The 18,870-nt window shown below is 32.1% G+C and overlaps 2 protein-coding genes across 2 annotated transcripts; one reads left to right on the top strand and one right to left on the bottom strand.

Moving 5' to 3' along the window:
- Nucleotides 1-223: 223 nt before the first annotated feature.
- LOC120210005 (protein NRT1/ PTR FAMILY 7.3-like) lies at nt 224-4,549 on the bottom strand. Its single transcript, XM_039208845.1, has 5 exons — nt 4,462-4,549; nt 4,139-4,256; nt 2,144-2,361; nt 1,498-2,060; nt 224-1,418 (listed from the first exon to the last, which is right to left on the bottom strand). The coding sequence occupies exons 1-5, from the start codon at nt 4,486-4,488 to the stop codon at nt 545-547; spliced, it is 1,800 nt and encodes a 599-aa protein (XP_039064776.1). The 5' UTR covers nt 4,489-4,549; the 3' UTR covers nt 224-544.
- Nucleotides 4,550-14,686: 10,137 nt separating this feature from the next.
- Nucleotides 14,687-16,198, top strand: LOC120210004 (stemmadenine O-acetyltransferase-like). Its single transcript, XM_039208844.1, has one exon. It carries the CDS (start codon nt 14,733-14,735, stop codon nt 16,068-16,070), a length of 1,338 nt encoding a protein of 445 aa, XP_039064775.1. The 5' UTR covers nt 14,687-14,732; the 3' UTR covers nt 16,071-16,198.
- The last annotated feature ends 2,672 nt before the right edge of the window (nt 16,199-18,870 follow it).

The raw sequence follows: 18,870 nt of genomic DNA, 5'->3' as shown, positions 1-18,870 counted from the left end.
ATGTGAACGGTTAACAAACAGGTTCATTGAATGTTCTATTCATTTAAACCCTTACTTCATTATTTAATTACAAAATTAAAAATTTAAATTACACTTAAAACTTTAATCATAAAATCAAATGCAGACTACATCAAATACTATTAACTTCAAGTTATGTATCATTTATATAATAAAATTTTAATTTCTCTAATTATAATTATGCTCCCATTATGGCACATTGAATGAATTCCAAGAGAATAGCTCTTTTAAGCAGATAAAATACTGCAATTTACAATGAGATACAAAGCATTCAAATTGTAGAAGAGAAAAGGTTAGGGAGAACATGTGAACTCCAGCCCTGTGCTCTCCGAGCCAGCATCTAGGACAATAAAACTGTGTTAAAGCGAAAAGAATTCAAGAGAGTCGAGAAAAATTATCTCTGCCTCAGAATACCTCACTTTTCTCAACAAGATGTTGGTGACTAACCCTTAGTTTCTACCCATTTCCTCATTATTCTCTCAGTCTATACCGTTATTCATATGTTTTACCATGGATATATACTATCTCACAGTTTGAAGCTATGTTGGTCGTCAATATTTTCTGCAGTTTTTCCTTCCAGCTTGATGTTCTTGTACCACCGGGCGCATGCTATGTAGACGATCAAGTCGATTGTTGTTAGACCGGCTAAGAGGAAGTAAAACCTGTCTAAGTGACCCTTGTTGAGGTTTCCCGGTATCCATCCTGGCATGTGATCTTCGGTCGAAATCTTCATAACCATTGTTACTAGCAAGCTGCTAACGTAATTCCCTAGTGATATCGATGTCATGCAAAGCGCACTGCCGAAGCTTTTCAACCCGTCCGGTGTCTGAGCGTTGAAGAACTCGAGCTGACCGACATACATGAAAACTTCAGATGCTCCTATAAATGCATACTGGGGAACTTTCCAAAAGATGCTCAGGGAGCTTGAGCCTTCACAATGCATGCAGTCTTTGTTGGCATACTTTAGTCTATAGCATTCCACAACCCCGGCTGAAACCATTGCCAATACAGCTATAACAAGGCCGATGCCCATCCTCTGAAGTTCGGTGAGTCCCCTGGCACCTTTTTTCCTAATACTTGCGAACAGTGGATCGAGGACTCGTCGGTAAAGAAATATGAAAAGTGCCACACTGAGAATGTCAAAGCTAGACATGCTTGCTGGTGGAATCTGGAAATTCGAGATGGTGGTTTTCATCGCAGCGCCTTGCTCGACGAATAGGGAAGCCATTTGTGTGAAGACGACCGAGTAAATTATGGTGCAAAGCCAAATGGGGAGAAGTCTTAGTATGCATTTAACTTCTTCCACTTGTGTAACAGGGCAGAGGCGCCATGTGCTCTGAGTGCCCTTCTTCTGCACATCGACATCCCTGGTACTTATGTATGCTGCTCTGTCCAGGAACCTATAAAACAACACAATTAACAATTAGCATTATTATATTTTGTTTAGTTTTCAAGATCAGATTATGCTTCGATAATTACTTGAATTCATTGGTGTGGAGTATCTTTCTGTTTCCATTCATGGACGAATCATTTCCATCGACATCATACAATTCGTCTGCGTCCAATGGCATGTCGACACTACATTTCCTTATTGCAGCCACAAGGACTTGAGAGAGTCTGGAGAGTGGATTTCCACTTGGTTTGAAGTGCCTGTAACTAGTGGTTCCTGCCAGGAACAAAACAAGTGCTGCCAAGGCAGACCCAGAGGACACCCAGAATCCAAGCGCCCACATCCCATCATCCTCAAAGTAGCCCAAAATGGTGTTGGAGAAAAGGGATCCCAAATTCAAAGCTAAGTAGAAGTAGCTAAAAAAGGCAACCTTGGAGTACCCTTCCTTGGGGTCATCTTCATCAAACTGATCAGCCCCGAATGTAGCAATGTTAGGTTGATACCCTCCATTCCCTAGCGCAACCAAGTAAATGGAGAGGTAAAACAGTGTGATCTCCGAGCCAGAATGTGAACGGCACGGCGTTTCTTGATTCCCGCAGCCTTTTGGTCGAATCAAGAAAAGGTATGACGATAGCGACAGCGACACCAAACCCTGAATCGGACATGTTTTCGAGCTATTAAAAATTGGAAAAATTAAGCAAACATCCAAGTCACTTTGAGAAATAAATTGCTTACGATAACAAAGATGACTTGAAAGATGGCACAAGTTTTGTACCTTCCCCAGTAGGAATCACTGAGGAAAGCACCAACCAGGGAAAAGATGTAGACAGTGCCGGTCCATTTGCTGACATTGTTAGCAGCATCAGCGTTGTTTTGTCCTAACACTCTTGTCAGGAAAAGCACCAAGTTCACCCCGACCCCAAAGAACGCTAGGGTTGCCAGACCTTGGTTCACTGTTTAATTCATTGACAAAAGACAAAACATACAAACATTAAGGAGACGTGCAAGAAATAAAAAAGAGTTCATAGTAAGATATTAATTTCATGATATCATCGTAACGTTCTTTTAATATCACCGTGATGCAAATCGAATCTTCAACATAAAATTATATTTATTTTTAAGGAAATAAATTACATCGTAATGTCCGCAACGTCTACAAACAAGACACCACGTCTACAAACAAGACACCGCAGATGCAATTTAGTATTATGGATATACAGCAGTCGATGTCAAAAATCAATCATCCAACCATATTCTGCATGTGAAGTAAGGACTCCCATTATAGCCTCTTCCCAGAAAAGGGGTTTGATTACTACAATCTTGGTGGATAAGATTTTTCGATGTTCATGTGCATTAATATCACAAATTTAGCAACTTGAAAAGTACGTTAAGGGCACATATAGCTATGAGATTTAGAGCTAAAACGAAATATCCATTAACCTTCCTGAAAAAAGGGAAAACAAAGCAACAGCAAGAAACATGTCCATGTTCATAATGAATTATTTGTGATTCTTTTCTTCATTAAATTACAAACGTAATAAAAACGTGGGCATGCATTTTACGATAAAGAAAATACTGGCTTTTGTTAGAGGTACTAAAAAAAATACCAATATATATATATATTTTAAATTTTGGCGATGGAAGGAAGTCCAACGTTATTAATCAGAGTCTACAGAAGCAGCTGGGGATTTTGTTTTTACATTTTTTACATTAAAATAAAGAGTAAAGAATTATCTAAAAAATATTTTAAAATTAATAAATGTAATTTATTAAGATCATGAATAACATAACGAGTCGGTATCAAGAGATAATTTCTCCAACCGAGCGGATTCTGTAAGTTTGAAATTTGACAGAGGACACGTGGAAAGAACCCACGTCATGCATAACTCACGAGGGTGGAACGAGGATTACGTGTCACACTCGGTCTCCCCTAAATTGCATGCTGTCTCTCAATTTATGCCATTTATTATCCCCAAAAAAAGAAAAAGCCTTCGCTTTTGTTGTCATTGGTAATTCGTTCAGTTCATTAACTGGCAGCCATTCGAACAAATTAAAAAAGAAAAGAGAAAAAAAAAACTGGCAGCCAAACTGCCGTTAAAAAACCCATCCAGTTTGAGCTAGCCAGCTCCCCAAACATGCAAGAGAATAGAACAGAAATTCAACACTTGGACTGGGTTATGTTGGGTTTTCTTTATGTTCCCAAATCCTACACGTTTCTTTAGTTTTATAAGTATTATAAATAAAAAAAATTGTCTTTTTGTTTTCAACTTTCTTTTCTGGAATTCCTGAATAGCCGAATGTGTCTCTCACTTCACCCTTTTGATAGCTTATCCGAAACATACTCTGTACAGATATGCTTTCGTTTCCCTTTTCTATTTTTAGTAATTCAATAGCTTCCCTTGCATATTCATCAATTTTATTAATATTTTGAATAAACGGTGACATGTTTCTTTTCAAATATTTTGAATAAACGGTGATCATTCTTTTTTAAATAATTTAAGTTATTAACAATGTACATATACCTACTGACATAATTTTTTAAACCTAAACCTAAAACTTATAAGAAAGAACAATATTTCTCTATAGAAATAGATAATGAATTGGATGACATATTATTTTATATACGTCAGAACTTACAAAGCTAATGAATGTAAATATTTTATGTATTTGTTACTGATTAAGCTAATCAATTTTATTAGTGAAAATAGAAGAAAGAGAGAGAGAGCTTACAGAGAATGATAATTCCGGCTGTCCATTGTCCAGATTTAGCTTTGATAGCAGGGCGGCCATACCAGTCAATAGTTCCATCTTGAGTGCATTCTGCTCCTTGTTCCTCTTTCAACTTCCCCTGTGTTTTTTTTTTCATTCATTTTATAATTTGAAACCATAAAAAAAGGAATAAATCATAGGGAAACATAATTTTTCTTTTTCTTTTTTAAAAAAAGAATGATTGTACTACTCCATGTCTTTGATATAAATTTACAATGCAATGGAATAGTTTATTTATGCACAAAATGAGAAGAGAAATAGGGACCCTTAGGCCCCATACTGACCTCCTTACAAGCCTCTAAGCAAGCCATTGATGTTTCTTAACAAGAATAAAGATGAAGAAAAGAGACGAATTTTGTTTAGAAGATGAGAGAGCAGCGCAGGGGAGTTTATTTGGAGAAGAAAGGAGGAGAGGGAGGTGTATAAATAGAGGGTGGGGAAGCTAATTCCAACGGTAGAGATTGAATCAACATAAATGAGAGAAGGCCACATCAGCCGATCATTTATATATTATAAGTGGCAAATTGTTTGGACTAACAACGATGGAATAAGGGAGGTGAGTGATTAAAAGAAGTTTTTATTTTCTTAAGATTTTGGATTTTTATAATTATATATATATATATTAATTAAGTTAAGGTGATTATAAAGTAATATATGTTTTAAATACTCTCAGCTATTTACTAATGAACGATCAATCATTTTGTTACAGTTGTTGGTGCTTAAGCCCATGACCTTTATGTATAACAATAATTACTTTGACCACTAAGGTAAGTTGATTTGTGTTATTTATAAAGTATATATATATTATTAATTATTAAAAATTATTAATAGATATTATTTTATAATTACTTTAAATGAATAATTTATTAATGCTATTATTATTATTGTGCTCCAATAGATTGGAATTGGGATTGATGAGCAAAATGGTGTTCTCTGGGTCACTTTCCAATATCCACATCTGATTTGATATTGACACATTTGGGACAGTTATCTTAATGACTTTCCAACAATTAGGTGCACATAATTAAAAGGTAAATTGTAAATTTGGTAACTTAATTTTACTCTTTCTCTTATTTCATTCAATGTACTTTAAATTTTTTCAATTTCTCACTAAACTTAATACATTGATTTTTTTATTACTAGTTATTTTCTCACTAACAATGTTATAAATAGGCTTTAATATAAATGCAAAACGACATCATTTTAATGATTTTTTAAATGATGTCGTTTTGACACCAGTGACTATTTTAACGACGGAGTGACAAAAAAATTCTTTGTAATAAGTTCAGTGAGTAAAATAAGAGAGAGAGTAAAATTTAGTAATGAAATTTGTATTTTACCCTAAGTAAAAACTATGTGACTACCTTTTAACTCCAGATATAGTAAAAGAAAACTTAGTTTCTCTTCCATATATAATTTTGTTTAGTAATTTAGTTATAATAGGTTATTATATTTGTAACTTATCACATATTTATAATTTTTTATAACAAATTATAATCATGTAAATATAATTATTCAAATTTGAGTCTTATAAAATAACAATATTTTGTTTTGGTACTAAAACCACTCAATGAATTTTTATTATATAAGTTTTCCAAGAATTAATTTATGCACCTCGGAAAAAGAAAGAGGCTGGTTCTATACATAGTAACCTTATGTTTATGTGATTTTGTTTTGGAATGAATGAGTTAATCAATAATCACTTGGGTTTTGATGTGTTTCAAACACTTATATCCACATAATTATTATCACAAATATGGTTCTCTATCAACACGTAGTCAAAAGAAGTACCAATGAACTCCTTTTTTTTGAGAAATTATTTTATGGTCTCGACTCACCACATCATTTATGATCTTGGTAAATTACATCCATTAATTTCAAAATAATTTTTAAATAATTGTACACTCTTTATTTGCACGTAAGAAAGAGGTGAAGATTCACCTCGAACAGAATGAGATAAAAAATATTATTAGTTGGGGTTACGAATGACGTGGTGAGCCGATTTATCTAATAATTTTCCCCTTTTAGACAATTGAACTAAATCCAAACGTTAGTCATTATTATTAGGAAAATTTATCTGAATATTACTCTATTTTAAATAAAATTATTCTCATAAGTGAAGACGTTTATAATTATAAAATAAAATCATTCTAAAATGAACGCATCAAAGTCTGATTTTATAACCCAAAACGCCAGTTTGTTCCAATATGGTGGGAGTATAAGGAGATGCAAAATTCTTGATACCATACTGAAATAATATGTTGGTTGAATGGCTTAATGGCTCTGATATCTTTGTACTTTTGAAGACTTCAAAAACTAATGAGACCTATATATTTATTTTGCACTCAATACATTCTTAAATTACGAAATAATTAATATAACCTTTTTTATTAATAAAAACTATCGTTGATTATTATGATACTGAAGCGATAGTCTACATTGATGATATGGTGGTTCATGATTATGATGTAGTAATTCATTATTGATGATGACATGATAAAGATAATAAATTCTTTTAAAAATTTTGAAGGCTTAGTTGATTTTTTAAAAAGTTAGAGGGCTTATAGTGTATATTTTGTCATACACAAATTATTTAGTTTCTATTTTCACACCATATTATTTAGTTTATATTTTCACCCAATTATTATTATCTTAAATAATACATAATGCTACGTTTTGATTCTGTTTTGGTTATCCATTGACAAAAATGCTTTAATGGAGTTTTGGGGGAAAATGGTTGAAATGGAGAGTGAAAAAATAAATTTTTGAAATAGGATGAATGTTACAGTGAACGACGGAAATCGGTCGAACTAAATGGCTTACAGAAGATGGTCAGAATACCTGACGTCTTCAACTCTAACAACATCTTGCATCCTCATCTCTGACGTCTTCAAGAGGTCAATCATAATACTCTGATCATCTTCCGGAAGATGTCATATGCTTCGATCGACTTTCGATGTCTACTGCAATATTCACCCTATTTGAAAAAATAAAGTATGAACCACTTCCAATAAAAAAAATCATTTTTTCAATGCTCCATCAAAACAAATTTGTTGTCACCCACTATTAATTTTTTAACTGTGCACTGACGTGGTATTTTTAATTATTTTTCAATGTTGATGTAATATTACCTTATCACATATCAACATTGTCGTTAATATTTTAACGGTAAGTGGCCAAAACAAAATCAAAACGGAACATTAATATATTTAAAAAAAATAATAGTTGAGTAACCAAAATAAAAATTAAGTAATAAGTTGATGACCAATAGGTAGTTTACCCTATTTTTTTAATATTTATGGATGATGGTAGTAGAACAGAAGTTGCGAAGGATGAAATGATATCCAATACTATTTTTCACTCAAGAATAAGAATTACTCTGTAATAGCAACGACCCATGAGCTTTTTTCATATTTCCTTTCTTTGGAATTTAATTCATCATAACGCTTAATTCCTTTGGTCATGTCGAAACAAATTAACAGGAAAATGTTTAACACCACTCAACCTAAAACATCTTACCACATTAATAACAACAGTTTCATTTTTGAGCCATACGGATTCTAATGTCTTGCTCCAATGGATCTGCCAAAAACATTAATTGTGTAAGTTTACAACTAATCATTATTTTTTGAGGTCCATTTCCCCCATATTTTCTTACTTAATATAAACCGGTCCTAAGCCCTTCCCTAATCACTTAATTATAGTTCCATAGTACGAACCAAGCAACCTCCGGATAAAAGAATTGTTGTTATTCATTGAAGTTCTAGGTTCGAGCACTATTAATGTCAAGGGTGTGAACTTTCAACGTCAAATGGTTGAGAGTTATCTTCGAACAGCTAATATCTTATATTTACCCATATTAATTAGAAAAAACATTACATCTTAAAAAAAATTATTGTTCACCAAAACGGTCCATGGAAAGCAATTGTTAGCCTATGACCTAACATATCCATAAAGCAATATGCATAAACAGACAAATTGTTGCAATGACTTTTTTAAAAGGAAAATTAATTTGCGGGACTCCATTAGCAGGACTGCAATATGTAAATGGCAAGAAGTGTGTCATTGTCGAAGCCCCATGGTAGTGCCGAATACTATATTCTCGTTGTTAAGTACTAAACAGAAAAACCTCTGTGATCGGCTCACAAATTTCCAGCACAAAATCTACCAACACAACAGGCAAAGAGCACATAAGTGATCATGTTTGTAGCTTTAGGTGCTACCTTTTTCGATATCAAATTATCACTGAATCCCACCCCATTCATTTTACTATACGGTATATATATATATATATATATATATATATATATATATATATATATATATATACACCCAAGGCCATATCTGATGTTGAAATGCAATCCTTCTTATTCTGTCCGATTTCACCAACTTATCAATGACGAAAACCCTAAACCTTAAAGTGCTTTCGCCCACTTTTATTAAATAAATAAGACTGCTCCCAAGAGTCAGATTCCACTTGCTTTATTTATTTATTTATTAATTATAAAAACATCAACATCGTTACCAGATTAATAGACGATCCATCATCAGCTGTTATTGAGGGAGACAGTGACCTGATTTAATTCATGTTTCTCAGCATTTTTCTAAGGCACGGTTGGTTTGCAGCTGTGTGGTGCCCCATCGATGACGCCTTTTTTCTTCAAAGCAACTCTTTGGTTTTTTTTAGGGATGGTTATTCTAGATCGAATTTTATAGAGATCCGTTATGTAGGTAACCCTTTTAACTCAATTTACTACAATCACAAATGTTACGATTCGAATTTATGTCTTTGTTTAAAGGATCTAGTGCCTCGTCTCACTAGTTGTGAATAAGAAACTCTTTGTTTTTGTTTGATGATATCCATAGATTTCACCTGCTTTTTCACAGGAAGAAAGAGTCATTCGCTTATGCAAATCATTTGATGATTTTGATTTATATGGTGAGACCTTACTGATCTGATGATTCAGCGATGAATCATGTATTCTCTTGTTGGCAAGATAGCTATCCCACTTGCTACAAACAATGACCTAAACAAACCATTTCAACCCAATTGTCACCACAAGTTTCTTAAGATTGTCCCCCTTCCCCCCACTTGAATTTCTTCTTTTTAGGATTATGATATTTTATAATTGATCTTTCATACAACTTCAACCGGTTGATCAAGGAGAAGCTATATGTCTGTCCACGTACGCTAAAATCCAACCACATATACCATATATATATATATAAAGAGTCACGAATCAAGTGATTTCCATAATAAAAAAATTGTTATTATTTTTTGAGAACTCGAGTTCAGCACCATAGATGTTAGAGGTGTAAGTGTTCAATGTCGAAAGGTCAAGAGTTATCTTTGAACATATACTACATTGTACTTACACCAAATTATAACAGTACATGCACATACTACAAATGTAGTTGTCTAAATATATATTTAAAAGATTCTCAATCATTTGGCAATAAACACTCAAACAATTCTACATACTTGAGTATCTATTTTACATATTATTACCGTGTATATTTACACCTCCTTTAAGCCTCTTAAATCCAATAATTTCTTTTAAATAAGTTAACACAATTTCACAATATAACACCACATCACTTATTTTTAGTATATAAACTTGTACACATATAAAACGTAAAGTATAAATGCTATAATGCATATTGTTTGAGCACTAAAACTGAGCGGATGCGACCATTTTCGTATTGCCAAAATCTATACTGGGATACAACTTTAAACAATAAAGGGAAACAAATCAGAGCTTTGTTTTTTCTAAATATTAAAAGATTAGAGAGTAATCAATGAGGTTGGTTCAAGAGGTAAGCAGTTTGATATCGCTTAAGTAAAGTTTCAGTTTCGAGTCTTTATGTATGCAGAAAATTCCCGTTGGAAAACTCACTCACCAAAACCAGGTGTACGACTCGGATCGATCCAGATTAATCAAAACGAAATCTTGGAACTGAAGGGCAAAAAAAAAAAAAAAATAGAGAGTAGGTTTGAATTAATTAACAAATAATGATAAATTAGGAGCTGCTTTATAGTAGACAAAAACGATTTGACTTGGCCTTTAACCCAATTGAGAAGCTATTATCATATATTTTTATCAAAATATTAAGTAACAAATCATAACATAGTTTATATGTATATATTTTCACATTCATCGAATTTTCTCTTAATCAATTATTATTTGATTTAAATTTTACAATTTGTATATTTATAAAGTCTTAATACCAAAATAAGTGTTCAAACTATACCTAAATTCTCAAATATGTGCCTAAACTATTTTTTGACCCAACATTACAAACATTACTAATTTAGGTGTCAGAACCTTCAACGACATTAATTTTCCCGTTAAGTGACAAGTGTCACAATCTGATATTTTAAAAATTTTATTTAAAATAAAAAAATTAAAATTATATATATTTTAAAGAAAAACAAAAACATTTTAAAATAACCCCAAAACTTTGAAAACCTTCATTTCAACCCCTAAACCCACGCCGACCGTCACCTTTTGTCGTCGACGAAGCTCCACCCGACCTCATCTCCCCCGATGAATCGTGATCGATAGACTGGAAATCAAAGGTGAATTGACGTTTTATACCCCGTGAAACCTTAGGATGAAAATCGTGATCTCACACGATCTCGATGATCAATCGACGATAACTACGATGGCGTTTGAATAGAAGGATGGTCGGAAAGGGGGTGGCGATAGGTCAATGATAGGATTTGAGGATTTTAGGTATTTTGGGGGTTTTGGATAATTTAAGAGAAATTAGGGTTTTTTTTATAAATATAATAATATTTTTTAAAAAAATAAATTTCAAAATAATCAGAGTGTGACATGTGTAACTTAACGGAAGAAATTAAAGTCGTCGACGGGCCAAAAACCTAAATGGGTAGCATTAAACCCTAAACCTAAACCCTAAACCACTTAACTAAGAATAAATTCTAGTTTGACTATCGATCTTTTAATTTTTTTTCAATTAATTTTTTTCAATTAAACCACTTAATTATTTAGATGGTGCCAATCAAGTTACCTTTTATTAACATTTGATAGAATAATTTTTTCCAAACTAGTTATTTTTCATTAAAAAATTAACAATATTCTAAACTGAACGTTAACCTGCTGATTGTGATATGATAAAATATGATCTCAAAATCTCAAACGACTATCATATCTCAATCATCATGTTAACGTCCGACTTAGACAACTGTCAATTTTTAACAGAAAATGATGAGTATGACCTCACTCGTCTCATATTATTATTTCTTTTTGAATATTATATAAAGGTTTTGTTTTTTAAACTCATGTTGAAGCTATATTTAATTTATTAATTAGAAGATAACAATAAGTTATTATTTTTAAAATGATGAGAAATAGACTAATATAACATGTGATAAGAGTTTGAGGACTTATATTTTATACTTTCATAAAATAAATTGATTTATATTTATTTAATTGATGTTTATAAATATATTATAGCATAATGACAATATTACCCAAAAAGTTTGCATAAATGGTAGTTTTGACTATTTTTTAAATATTTTAGCTTCCAACGTTTTAATTTTTTTGTTAAAATACCTAATTTTGGAAGGGAACCATTAATTGACTAATGGTCAACTCATGTTACTGACAAGTCATTTTCAAATGTGATTAATTGTTGATATATTATTTTCACATGTGATTAATTAATGATGTGATATGTGTCACGCCACTTAAAGTGATATTGTGCATGTGTCATATCACCAAAGTAATAACAATATTCATGTCATTTATAATGATAACGTGACATGCGATACATCACTTATAGTAAATACATCACCTATAGTGATGATATGGTACATGTCACATTATTAAAAGTAATAATGTGATATGTGTCAAGTCAATAATTAAACACGTGTGAAAATTTCATATCAACAACATGCGTTAATCATTAGTCAACTAACAATTTCTTTCTAACATGTTCCAAAATTAAATTATTGAGGATTAAAATGTTTTAAAAAATAATAGAGATTAAAGTGACCATTTACACAAATATTGGGATGTAATTTCATTATTATGCCATGTATTATGTGAAATAGGTTGCGAAGTCTATATAACGACGAGTAGGTGAGTTTGAGGAGCCACGTAAGTGGGGTATTTCTGTTGTACGACAGTCTAATATAAGGATAAAGAAAGGTGCTACCGAAAATGTTAATATTTTTTTAATATTTCCGGTAGAGCGCTACTTAAAACGTTATTTTTTTTACCGAAAATATTAATTTCGTTATCTAAAATGAATATTTTCGATATAAATATTTTTACTAAAAAAATAATATTTTAAGTAGCATCCAATATTAATATTTTCGATAAAAAAAATATTAATATTTTAAATAACGCTCTACAAAAAAATTAAAAAAAATTAATATTTTTGATAACACATTTTTTTTCCTTATATATTAGGATTCATTAAACGTCCCACGTAAGTGATGAGTTTAAGATGCTTTTTATTCTTTGGGTTGCGAGACGAAAATGATTGACCTTCAACGGCTTGTTGTACGAGGATGTAGATTAAAACTATTCACAATAATGAGTGGGAGATGAGTATCCCGCACCCGTTAGCCCAACTAATATCCCTAACAATTTCATTATGGATAAACTACGTCAATGGTCATTAATGTTTTGGAAAATATTCGTTTTCACCATTAATGTTTAAAAAATCCAAAATCGATCACTAATGTTATCGCTTGTTACAAAATGGTCACTAATGTTACTTCGTTTGCTATAAAATAATCACTTGACGTTAACAGTCGTTAACAAGTCATTACTACAATAACGGAATACTGATGTGGCACGTTAAACCAGCTGACTCAACATGTTTGATTGATTGTTTAACTCCTCCTCCTCTTCTTATTCTTCTACTTCAGTGAAAACTGATACGGAAGAAGTTGAGAATGGTACTGAAATTTCAGAAAACAAATCAATATACAATTTAGTTGAATCAAGGTCCAAGGAGAGTGAAGGAGAGTGAAGGAGAGTTACTGCCCCCATCAAATGGGATATCCGGGGTTGAATTGGAAGGAAATGAAGTAGAGGTTTCCCCATACTCGAGCACGTCACCTACTGAAACTAGTAATGTTGCCGAAAAAATCCGGGATGCTGAGCCACATGATGATTCTAAAACGCAGGTATATCAGTATATCAAGCCCTTTTTCTTTTGAGAATTGTGGATCTGAATACTCTCTTATTTGACTGCAAAGTGATTTCGCCTAGAATCCACCGGCGGTGCAAAGAACGTCGTTGTTTAGTTGATGTGGATTGTTTGATGTCCTTACTGGTTCAAACAGATAATCACAGGTTCAAACAGATAATCACAGGTTCATGTTTTCCTTTGAATTAAAAAGAAAAGGCTAGATTATGCTTCCTTTATAGTTTGTAGTATTGCATATCGATATATACTCGGCAACTCTTACCCTTATGCTTGCTAGGACAAGAAACTTAAACTTGAAACCTGGAACTTATTGCTTGTCATTCGATCGGTGTTTGTCAGCTATCTGGTAATATTATTTAACGATCTGCAATTGCCTTGCTTTTAATCTCATCGTCTTTCAGTACTCTTTCTTTCCTTATGGATCCATTTCTTGAACTAATCCCGAATAGTTCTAGGTTCAATTCGATACACTTTCTTCACAGTCGTAGGCAATCGTATAACAAGCAGTCCCCTCTGAAAAAATGTACGGAATAGTCTTATGTCACGGTGCCATTTTATACTAACATCAATCTGTTCTTTATATACATATGCACACACATGCCTCACATGTTATGTGGTTTCTTCTTCTAGTGCAGAACCATCTACTCATGGGGATCTGTTAGACAAGGCAGTTCATGTCTATTTTATTTAAAGCCTCAATGATCCCCTCCCCAAAAGAACAATGGGTAGAGGAATAAAAAAATACGTTTAATCGTGTTAATGTTTACGGATATTATTCACTGCAGCCATGAAGAAGCGCTGTCACGAATTTTTGCACAATTCCTCACTGTCTCTTATTTCACTAAGAAGAAGAGTCAAATGGTCGATCAAACATGCTGAGTCAAATGGTCGGTCAAACATGCTAAGTCAGTTGGTTTAACCTGCCATGTCATCATTTCGTTAATGTAGTAATGATTTGTTAACAACTATTAACGTCGAGTGATAATTTTGTAACAAACGATAACGTTAGTGACCATTTTGTAACAAATGATAACGTTAGTGACCGATTTATGACTTTTTAAACTTCATTGGTGAAAACAAACATTTACCCAAACATTATTGACAATTGAGGTAGTTTACCCTTTCATTAATAATTAACAATAAATGACTTATTCGAAATTAAATTTGAGAGTTTAGTGATTGAGTTGATAATAATTTTGTCTAATAATTAAAATAGAATCAACCTAATAATTTAATAGTTTTCAGAGTAGTTTCCCCAACTTTTTTAGTGACAGGAGAAAATTTATAGGATGATTCCTACTCCTATATAAGGAGGCATCAAGCGTCGCTTAAACCAATGTAAAGAAACATAGAGGAGCCAAAAAAGATGGTCGAAATCAAGTCCGAAATAGTTTCAAGGCAGAGCATCAGACCCTCACACCCAACTCCTTCCCACTTGAAAACCTTCAAGCTCCCTCTTCTCGATCAAATCTCCCCCAACATCCATGGCAACATGACTTTCTTCTACCCTTCTGATAACACCTCCCATTCCACCTCTGACCACGACTTCTTTGACAAATCCAAGCTCCTCCAAGGCTCAATCTCCAAAACACTCTCCCTCTTTTACCCACTGGCCGGACGTCTCCACGACGCCGCCACCGTTGATTGCAACGACGAAGGCGCTTTCTTTGTGGAAGCCAAAGTCAACATCCAACTATCCCACTTCCTCAATCAACCCGACTTGAATCTCATGGACCATTTCTTACCCGCCACTGATGCCACGACTATGGAATTATCCAATGGTGCCATGTTCCTCGTTCGGTTCACTAGCTTCGGTTGCGGTGTTGTGGCTATCAGCCTCTCCCTCACTCATAAGCTCTTCGACGTATCCTCACTACTCACTCTTCTTCAGACCTGGTCATCGGTTTGTCGCGGATCGAGTGACCCCATTACCCCTGTTCTAATCGGGGAAAAGTTTTTGGCACCCAGAGATGAACTATCCGCCATATCTGCAACGATCAAAATCGACGCTGAAAAGTTTGTGCAGAGGAGGTTTGTGTTTAGTGCATCAAAGATTGCAGAATTGAAGGCTGAAGTCAATAAGGAATTTCATGATATGTTGCAAAGCCATCCCTCTCGTGTTGAGGTGGTTTTGGCGCTCTTATGGAAATGTGCTGTGGCTACCAAGAAACAGAAAACAGGGACATTCGGACCGACAGTAATGTTTCAAGCCGTCAATTTGCGTAAAAGGTTGTCTCCTACGTTACCAGAGACTGCAGTTGGGAACTTCATATGGACGTTTATGGTGTCTGCATATGAAGAGAGAGATTTAGAGCTACACGAGGCAGTGATTCAAATGAGAAAATGCTTAAACGAATTCAATGACACCAAGGCAAACGTGTTGAGAGGCGAAGGAGCTGCACAGGCAATCATGGAGGCCATAAAAGAGAGAGGAGAGTTCTTTAGAAACAACAAGGAAATGACTGTTTACAAGTGTTCAAGTTGGTGCAAGTTCCCTCTGTATGACCCTGATTTCGGGTGGGGAAAGCCACTATGGCTCGTCAGTGTAAACAAATTGGTGAGCAACACAATTGCCTTGGCTGACACACGGTCCGGAGATGGAATTGAAGTTATAATGACTTTGGATGAAGAAGAAATGACCTTGTTTCAACAAAATGAACAACTCCTTAAATATGCTACTCCTAACCCCAGTAGTTACGCTTGATGTTTTTGCTTCTCTGCATTTCAAATTATAACTGCAATATGTAATTGTGTTTCTGTTAGATTAAAATTCATAATTGTGGACACATATGCTTATTGTATAATGTTAACATAAAATATGAAACACAGTGAAGGGACAATATGTTGTACAAATTCATAAGATATTAGAAGTATCGTGAAAATAAAAATATAGATAATATTAAAGTTTTATTTATTATTTAATGAGCGCCAGAGTTGTAAGTACATGCAATAAATGATTATTAAATCAATTAGTTGAGATTATGATCCTAATAAATAGGCCAACTTCTATTTTCTTGAAAGATTTCAACCTTCAAAGTAATTTTCAATATCTCAATCTTCTATATTAATCTTCAACAATTAATTCAAATACATTTTCGTTTAGACTTTATTTTTCATGATTTGGTACGATAAATCTTGATTTTTTTTCTTGAGCAAAACAATGGCAGAATACGAAGATAAATGATTAAATTTGCCATATAATTAGTGTGCAAAATGAGGTCCCATCCTTGTTCCGACGAGCTTGATTCTTGATGGTAATATAATTATATCTATGTGTCCACGTTGCAACCTCCGCCGAATTCCCCACTAAGCATATTTTTGGAAGAAACGCAGTAAAACAAAACGGTGTATTTACAGAAAAATTACCCAACTTTTTTATTTACGTGTCAGACACCATTAGAGAAAATATTATAAACTTAACACCCTTTGCAAAAAAGTGAGAATCATGATTCGTGTCTTACCCCACGTGATGTCACATCAGCGTAAGGCGCGGATGATGATATGAGCTTTTATGGGATGAGTGCTAGATTCGTAAATTTTTATAAAATGGTGCTTAATAGATAATTAATTTCTATTATAATGATTTTTGTGTAAAAATACCATGAAATATTAAGGAAGTAACTTTATTTTGTTTGTTTGGAAAAAATATTTAATTATCTAATCATTTTCATTTATTGTCTTATGAAAAATTAAGTCATATGACCATAAATTATTAAAATAATGACTCAATTATCAGAATAAAACGAATTAAAATTATAATAATAAAAAATATTTTTTAAAAAAAATCAATGATAAAAATAAAACATATTAAAATATTTAGTATAATTATAACTAATGTATTTTCAATTATTATATGAAAATCAATTATAAATTATGATAAAATATTTTTTGTTATTATCATCATCATCGACCAATTAATGGAGTATATATATGAGTTATAATTCAAATTAATCATTTATTCTGCTATTATTCAAATTAATTAAGAAAAATTATGGTAAAATGTCTCTAAAAAGTATAAATACATATATGAAAATCTACAGATTTTCATTTCTCTTGTGTTACTCTCTAAACTTGTAACAAAATTCAATAAAAAAAAGAAGGTAAAGCTAAAAAATATCACCTATATATATTTAAAATATTCTTTCTAATATTAATTTTAAAGAATATAAAATAAATATTAAATTCTAATTTTATTAAAAATGAATACACATTATTAATTGTTGTTAAAAATAATAATTAATGAATAATAACTCATTTGATCCCTCAATTATAATTAAAATTTTATTTTAATATTTTTGTATATTTTTAAACAATTAATTTTAAAAATCAAGAATTTTTTCAAAAATATATGAAATTTATAATTTTTTAAATTATAAAAATTTCTTATCATCATCATCATTTTGTAAAATGATTATTAGTTATAAAATTTTTATAAAATTATTCATATTTTAAATTATTTTTCATCAAAATTTTTCTATACCAAATTATACGTATAAAATTTTAAAAGATTCAAAAAGGCATTAGAAAGTGACAAGTGATAATTAGTAGACATAACTGTATTATGTTAAAAACAAAAATCACTGTAACAGAAATTAATGATATACGTCTTTCTATAAATGTTGCTAGTTCAATACAATTTTTTCAACAGTGTCTAACATATAAATAAAAAAATTGAGTGATTTTTCGATAAATACACCGCAAAAAACGGATCTCTTAATATTTAGTATTTTATTGTAAGCTTATACCTAATGAGGCTAATTTTTAAAGCATATATACTTTTTTAGATATTAGATTTGACTAGGCGGAGTCGTGTAGGAAAACAAAAACAAGACTTTTAACATGTACAACCAAGGAATTATTGATCATCTAAACTACAAGAAAAAGAAAAAAAAAAGTTAGAATTATTAGTCTCAAACACTACATAAATGAATTTTTATTAATTTATTTTGTTCCACTACTAATCCCTTTATGTTTCAAGTTTTCAACTATCAAAATCAAGAGTTCATTTTTTTTATTCTAAATAAAATTTAGTATAAATTATATATTTACTTACTGAATTTTAATTTATCTTCTATTTTACTTATTGTATTTTTAATTTGTTCACTAAACTTTAAATATTAAATTTTTTTATCACTCGACTATTAATTTTGTAACATGGTTTATTTTAATATTAAAATCATCCACGTAGATAAATATTAATATTTAAAATTTATTTTTTAAAGTAAAAAATTATAACTTTAAAAGTTGACCGCGAAAGGAAAAGGGAAAGAGACAGAGCAACCGTCCATGGCAGCCACACAAAATCTCTTCTTTATCCTTTTCATTACCTCTTTCAAAAATCCATCTCTAAAAGCCATTCTTTTTCTCTGAACACTCCAACCTTGCTGCCAAACATGGAATGGATAACAAGTTTGGGGGATTTTCAAAACGGAAAATATCGAGATTTTGTTATTCTCAAATATCGTCGAAAGACTTAAAACCAGGAAGCTCAATTTCTTCTGTTG

This window comes from Hibiscus syriacus, unplaced genomic scaffold, assembly GCF_006381635.1.
Source record: "Hibiscus syriacus cultivar Baekdansim isolate YM2019G1 unplaced genomic scaffold, ASM638163v2 tig00021708_pilon, whole genome shotgun sequence".
Taxonomy (NCBI): Eukaryota; Viridiplantae; Streptophyta; class Magnoliopsida; order Malvales; family Malvaceae; genus Hibiscus; species Hibiscus syriacus.
This window is presented reverse-complemented; position numbering and strand designations above follow the sequence as displayed.

What these genes read in the sequence shown, in the direction of transcription:
- LOC120210005 (XM_039208845.1), bottom strand. Translation starts at nt 4,488, where the DNA reads ATGGCTTGCTTAGAGGCTTGTAAGGAG. An exon ending in TTCAAGTCATCTTTGTTATC is followed by an intron (nt 2,061 to 2,143) that starts GTAAGCAATTTA and finishes TGTCCGATTCAG; the next exon opens with GGTTTGGTGTCGCTGTCGCT. An exon ending in CTCCACACCAATGAATTCAA is followed by an intron (nt 1,419 to 1,497) that starts GTAATTATCGAA and finishes GTTGTTTTATAG; the next exon opens with GTTCCTGGACAGAGCAGCAT.
- LOC120210004 (XM_039208844.1), top strand. Translation starts at nt 14,733, where the DNA reads ATGGTCGAAATCAAGTCCGAAATAGTTTCAAGGCAGAGCATCAGACCC.